The sequence below is a fragment of the Dermacentor albipictus genome, chromosome 1, assembly GCF_038994185.2.
Source record: "Dermacentor albipictus isolate Rhodes 1998 colony chromosome 1, USDA_Dalb.pri_finalv2, whole genome shotgun sequence".
Taxonomy (NCBI): domain Eukaryota; kingdom Metazoa; phylum Arthropoda; class Arachnida; order Ixodida; family Ixodidae; genus Dermacentor; species Dermacentor albipictus.
Window position 1 is genome coordinate 471,100,551 of NC_091821.1, and position 6,298 is coordinate 471,106,848.

Below are 6,298 nucleotides of genomic sequence, written 5' to 3' on the forward strand. Positions count from 1 at the left end.
TTTCGCCGGAAGCCCCGGCAGTTCCACTGCCAAATGCAGTAGGTAACACGTTCTGGATTACTCGCAGCCATCTTTGTCGGGACGCGAGTACGGCTTCTTTAGGGGACCTGCTCTGGGACGGAGTAGGGTGTTTTCCAATTCTGTCAAACGGGTGTTGTGATTTTGAGCCAAAGTTGCGACCATGTCTTGAAGCACTTTGCGCGTGTCGTCCATGTTTTCCTGTCGCTGTTGTTCTCTTGCCACAAAGGCTTGCTCAATTCTGGGCAGTAGTAGCGTTTCTAGTTTCGCCGTAAGGAGGTTGTCCATTGCGCGTTCGAGAGCTTTTGCAATGGAGGCGTCGAGCAATGTGGCAAGCTTACAATCTAATGCTTCGTTCAGGTTGCGTTCTATCCGCTGTTGCAGCTCAGTGAGGGCCTCACAGTTGACATTTCCTTCTGAAGGGTATGCTGGTGTTGCCGCTTTTGAGATTGGTTCGAGAGCTTTGCGTTTGTGCGAGGTTGGTTGTTGGGTGGTTTGCCGGCAATCTATTGCAGGAACAGGAAGGATGTCTGCATTTGATGGTAAATGTTTGGGTTGTGTGTCTGCAAGTTGTGATTTGAGATTAGCGTTTTCTGTCTTGAGTTCTTGTATCTCAGCACGTAAGGATCGGAGCTCCTGCATGAAGCTGTGCATGGTAGCGTCACTAACTGTGTTCACTGGGGTTGCTATAGGTTGTGTGGTGTGACCTGTGTGGGAGACAATGCTGGCCCAGCTTACCTTGGGGGGTGCGTCTTGCACTTTGACTGTGGTCGTTCTAAGGCTTGTGTTTCCTTGCTGCTGCGGTGGTGTTGAATCCGGTCCGCTCCCAGAGTAACTGCGTCCTTGTGTCTGACTGCGACCTCGGGAGCGGCTGCGTCCACGAGACCGACTGCGTCCTCGTGGATTGCTGCGTTCGGGAGCCTGCGGTTGTAGTGTTGACTTCGGTGTTGGCAGAGCTGAGTCTCCATTTGCAGAAGTCGATGGCCCCATCTCCTGGTCAGCTCCTTGTTATCCCAGTCGTAGGCGTTCCCATCGTCGTTGGAGTAGGAGGTGCGGTGTCTGGAAGCGGCGATGGCAGGACTTATCACCAGTCGGGTGGTCTTTGCCGCAGAGCGCGCAGCAAGGGTGACAGGGGTGATCATCCGGTGGATTTACTGTGTCACAGCTCTTGCATTTCTTCTGGGTTGGAGTGGGGCATACATCGGCCCTGTGGCCGACGGTCCCGCAGATGTCGCAGACCTCGATGCGCTTCTTATGTAGATAGCATTTGTATTCTGCTCCGCGGTAGTAGACATGGTACGGTACTTGCTTTCCGTCGAATACGATGAGCACTGAATTAGTCTTGCCCATGCGTCGGGCCTGCAGAATCGTAGGGTTCTTCTTGTAAATGAGACTGTTGGTAACGTCTTCGTCCGTGTCATATGAAGGGATGTTATGTATGACTCCTTTGGCTGTGTCCTCCGGCGGTGTGACGTATGCTGTGGCAGCGTAGCGGACTGCTCCGATGGGGAGACTGCGGATGCGACAGTATTTTTCGGCGTTAGACATCATTGGCGTGCTAACTACAATGACATTATTATCCGTGCATGAGCGGTAAATGTCGTCCTCTGCTTCTTTGGTTGTAATGCCCGTGATCTGTAGTATTGAGTCGCGTATCTGGGCGTCTCCTAGTTTGGACACGTTGAAACCGTCTCTTGGGCGTATGACGATCTTGATATCATTCTTCGGAAGTCGTGGTTGCCGTGGTGCGCGTCGGCGTAGTGCGGGCTGCTCGGTACTCTCGGTGCGTGCGCTTGCTGTTGCACGGAGGGATCCGTGTACGAGTAGGGATGATGCCTGCGTAGTCTGTCGTTGCTTGCGGTGGCTGACAAGCCACCCTGCTTCAACGGAAACTTCTTCGGGGGCTATTTTCGTGCCTTCAACCTCTACTACCTCCATGACGAGGGGAGGGGCTGCACTTACTTGATCTCACGAGGGTGCGAGTCGTTGGGCGAAGTCCTCGGGAGCCAGGACTGCGACAGCGACGCCGCGCACCTTCGTAGCTGCGGCGCACCTGTCTCTCGGCCAGACGGAGCAGCTGAAGGTCTTGTTAGGGTTAGCAATCTTGTGGTCGTAGAAACCCTTGTCCTGGGTCCCTGGCGTCGGGACTGGTCTTGATCGGTAGCGGACCACTTCCGGAAGCTGGTTCCGACGTTAGTTTGGGTCCAGCGGTGATTGTTTGGCCACAAGAGTTTGAAATATACGGAGCCCATACGAGGCGCGTGTACTCCGTGAGCGTCGTCGTCGTCTTCACAATTCAATGAAAGTACATACCAGGAATGAGTGTGACTGAAAAGGAGACAGTTTTCGTGTGCTTTTCTTCAACAAAACGGGCGCCGCCAGACTTGCATGACTCAATAGAGGAAAGCAGGCTAGTGCCAGATTCAATGTACATCTTTAACCTGAATGTCGGTCGCATCATAGGTGCCACTGCCATGTGCTTTTCTTCGAACAACCTAGCTCACTTAAACTTGGATAAGTGAGTATACAAGACTAGGTGTGTACCAAGCTGCAATGAACTTGCGTGACGAGCGTTTGCGTCACTGGATATGGGCGACGAGGTTGTGCCCCTCTTTGATAAAGCTTGTTGACCCCAACATGTACCGCTACGTATGAGCCGCACTTCAATGTTGTCAAACTGGAAGATCAGGAAAGTAGTCAGTTATACAAAAAAGAAAGGCGTTCGTGCAACCTCGATGATTTGACCATTCCGTCTGCTCTCACTGGTACGTAAGATAATGCTTAGCCACATGGGCCGATCGCTGCGGCAAAATATAGGCGTTTTTTTAACAAGCTCGAGAAAAGAATTTTTTAGGAACAGACGCGGTAAAGTAACGATAGTTTTATAGCCAATAGAGGAGGGAGGTTACGTCCCGCGGACGCCGTAGTGGAGGTCTACGGAGAATTTTGCCCATCTGGGGATCTTTAACGTGCGCTACGATGCACACGGGCGTCTTCGCAGTTTGCCTCCATTCAAGCTGCAATCTCCGGAGCCGGGGATTAGCCCGCAATTTCGAGCCGAGTATACTAGCGCCTTAGGTACTCGGCTACCCCGAAGGGTGACAGAGTAATGTTATACAGGCTTATGAATGTGATGAGTCCAGGTAGGTGTGCAGCGATCCTCCTGCACTGTGGGTCGAAAGTGTATTTGGCCCAGGTTCTCGAGCTAGTAGCTGAACATCTAGGCGTCGTCACGAAAGCGGCGGTTTGACATCATTAGGGCAGTTCGTGGACTTTTTCTGCTTTCTCGCCTACACGAACCGTTGGGTCGTCCACTATCGCCTCACTATATCAATAATGAAGGGCTGTTTTCATGGCGAAACAGAGTTACTAGCCTATAGGCGGAACAGGTTGTGTCCTAGGTATGTGGCATTGCATATGCAGCTGTCTTCAGCTGACTCATTTGACGGGAACGTGTTTTACTGGCTACATTTCGCTGATTACATGTAGATCTTTCATAAAATCAATGTAACCTCACTTTAAATGCGTTGCCGAGACTGGGTGTGTGCCACAATTCAATGAAAGTACATACCAGGAATCAGTGTGACTGAAAAGGAGACAGTTTTCGTGTGCTTTTCTTCAACAAAACGGGCGCCGCCAGACTTGCATGACTCAATAGACGAAAGCAGGCTAGTGCCAGATTCAATGTACATCATTAACCTGAATGTCGGTCGCATCATAGGTGACACTGCCATGTGCTTTTCTTCGAACAACCTAGCTCACTTAAACTTGCATAAGTGAGTATACAAGACTAGGTGTGTACCAAGCTGCAATGAACTTGCGTGAAGAGCGTTTGCGTCACTGGATATGGGCGACGAGGTTGCGCCCCTCTTTGATAAAGCTTGTTGACCCCAACATGTACCGCTACGTATGAGCCGCACTTCAATGTTGTGAAACTGGAAGATCAGGAAAGTAGTCAGTTATACAAAAAAGAAAGGCGTTCGTGCAACCTCGATGATTTGACCATTCCGTCCGCTCTCACTGGCACGTAAGATAATGCTTAGCCACATGGGCCGATCGCTGCGGCAAAATATAGGCGTTTTTTTAACAAGCTCGAGAAAAGAATTTTTTAGGAACAGACGCGGTAAAGTAACGATAGTTTTATAGCCAATAGAGGAGGGAGGTTACGTCCCGCGGACGCCGTAGTGGAGGTCTACGGAGAATTTTGCCCAGCTGGGGATCTTTAACGTGCGCTACGATGCACACGGGCGTCTTCGCAGTTTGCCTCCATTCAAGCTGCAATCTCCGGAGCCGGGGATTAGCCCGCAATTTCGCGCCGAGTATACTAGCGCCTTAGGTACTCGGCTACCCCGAAGGGTGACAGAGTAATGTTATACAGGCTTATGAATGTGATGAGTCCAGGTAGGTGTGCAGCGATCCTCCTGCACTGTGGGTCGAAAGTGTATTTGGCCCAGGTTCTCGAGCTAGTAGCTGAACATCTAGGCGTCGTCACGAAAGCGGCGGTTTGACATCATTAGGGCAGTTCGTGGAGTTTCTCTGGTTTCTCGCCTACACGAACCGTTGGGTCGTCCGCTATCCCCTCACTATATCAATAATGAGGGGCTGTTTTCATGGCGAAACGGAGTTACTAGCCTATAGGCGGAACAGGTTGTGTCCTAGGTATGTGGCATTGCATATGCAGCTGTCTTCAGCTGACCCATTTGACGCGAACGTGTTTTACTGCCTACATTTCGCTGATTACACGTAGATCTTTCATAAAATCAATGTAACCTCACTTTAAATGCGTTGCCGAGACGGGGTGTGCGCCACAATTCAATGAAAGTACATACCAGGAATCAGTGTGACTGAAAAGGAGACAGTTTTCGTGTGCTTTTCTTCAACAAAACGGGCGCCGCCAGACTTGCATGATTCAATAGACGAAAGCAGCCTAGTGCCAGATTCAATGTACATCTTTAACCTGATTGTCGGTCACATCATAGGTGCCACTGCCATGTGCTTTTCTTCAAACAACCTAGCTCACTTAAACTTGCATAAGTGAGTATACAAGACTAGGTGTGTACCAAGCTGCAATGAACTTGCGTGACGAGCGTTTGCGTCACTGGATATGGGCGACGAGGTTGTGCCCCTCTTTGATAAAGCTTGTTGACCCCAACATGCACCGCTACGTATGAGCCGCACTTCAATGTTGTGAAACTGGAAGATCAGGAAAGTAGTCAGTTATACAAAAAAGAAAGGCGTTCGTGCAACCTCGATGATTTGACCATTCCGTCCGCTCTCACTGGTACGTAAGATAATTCTTAGCCACATGGGCCGATCGCTGTGGCAAAATATAGGCGTTTTTTTAACAAGCTCGAGAAAAGAATTCTTTAGGAACAGACGCGGTAAAGTAACGATAGTTTTATAGCCAATAGGGGAGGGAGGTTACGTCCCGCGGACGCCGTAGTGGAGGTCTACGGAGAATTTTGCCCATCTGGGGATCTTTAACGTGCGCTACGATGTACACGGGCGTCTTCGCAGTTTGCCTCCATTCAAGCTGCAATCTCCAGAGCCGGGGATTAGCCCGCAATTTCGAGCCGAGTATACTAGCGCCTTAGGTACTCGGCTACCCCGAAGGGTGACAGAGTAATGTTATACAGGCTTATGAATGTGATGAGTCCAGGTAGGTGTGCAGCGATCCTCCTGCACTGTGGGTCGAAAGTGTATTTGGCCCAGGTTCTCGAGCTAGTAGCTGAACATCTAGGCGTCGTCACGAAAGCGGCGGTTTGACATCATTAGGGCAGTTCGTGGACTTTCTCTGGTTTCTCGCCTACACGAACCGTTGGGTCGTCCACTATCCCCTCACTATATCAATAATGAGGGGCTGTTTTCATGGCGAAACGGAGTTACTAGCCTATAGGCGGAACAGGTTGTGTCCTAGGTATGTGGCATTGCATATGCAGCTGTCTTCAGCTGACCCATTTGACGCGAACGTGTTTTACTGGCTACATTTCGTTGATTACATGTAGATCTTTCATAAAATCAATGTAACCTCACTTTAAATGCGTTGCCGAGACTGGGTGTGTGCCACAATTCAATGAAAGTACATACCAGGAATCAGTGTGACTGAAAAGGAGACAGTTTTCGTGTGCTTTTCTTCAACAAAACGGGCGCCGCCAGACTTGCATGACTCAATAGACGAAAGCAGGCTAGTGCCAGATTCAATGTACATCTTTAACCTGAATGTCGGTCACATCATAGGTGCCACTGCCATGTGCTTTTCTTCAAACAACCTAGCTCACTT

At 50.1% G+C, this 6,298-nt stretch overlaps 1 protein-coding gene across 1 annotated transcript; it reads right to left on the minus strand.

Annotated features, from left to right (window-relative positions):
• Positions 1–958: 958 nt before the first annotated feature.
• Positions 959–2,269, minus strand: LOC139059423 (uncharacterized). The gene has a single exon (XM_070537846.1). It carries the CDS (start codon positions 1,954–1,956, stop codon positions 1,027–1,029), a length of 930 nt encoding a protein of 309 aa, XP_070393947.1. The 5' UTR covers positions 1,957–2,269; the 3' UTR covers positions 959–1,026.
• Between the last annotated feature and the right edge of the window lie 4,029 nt (positions 2,270–6,298).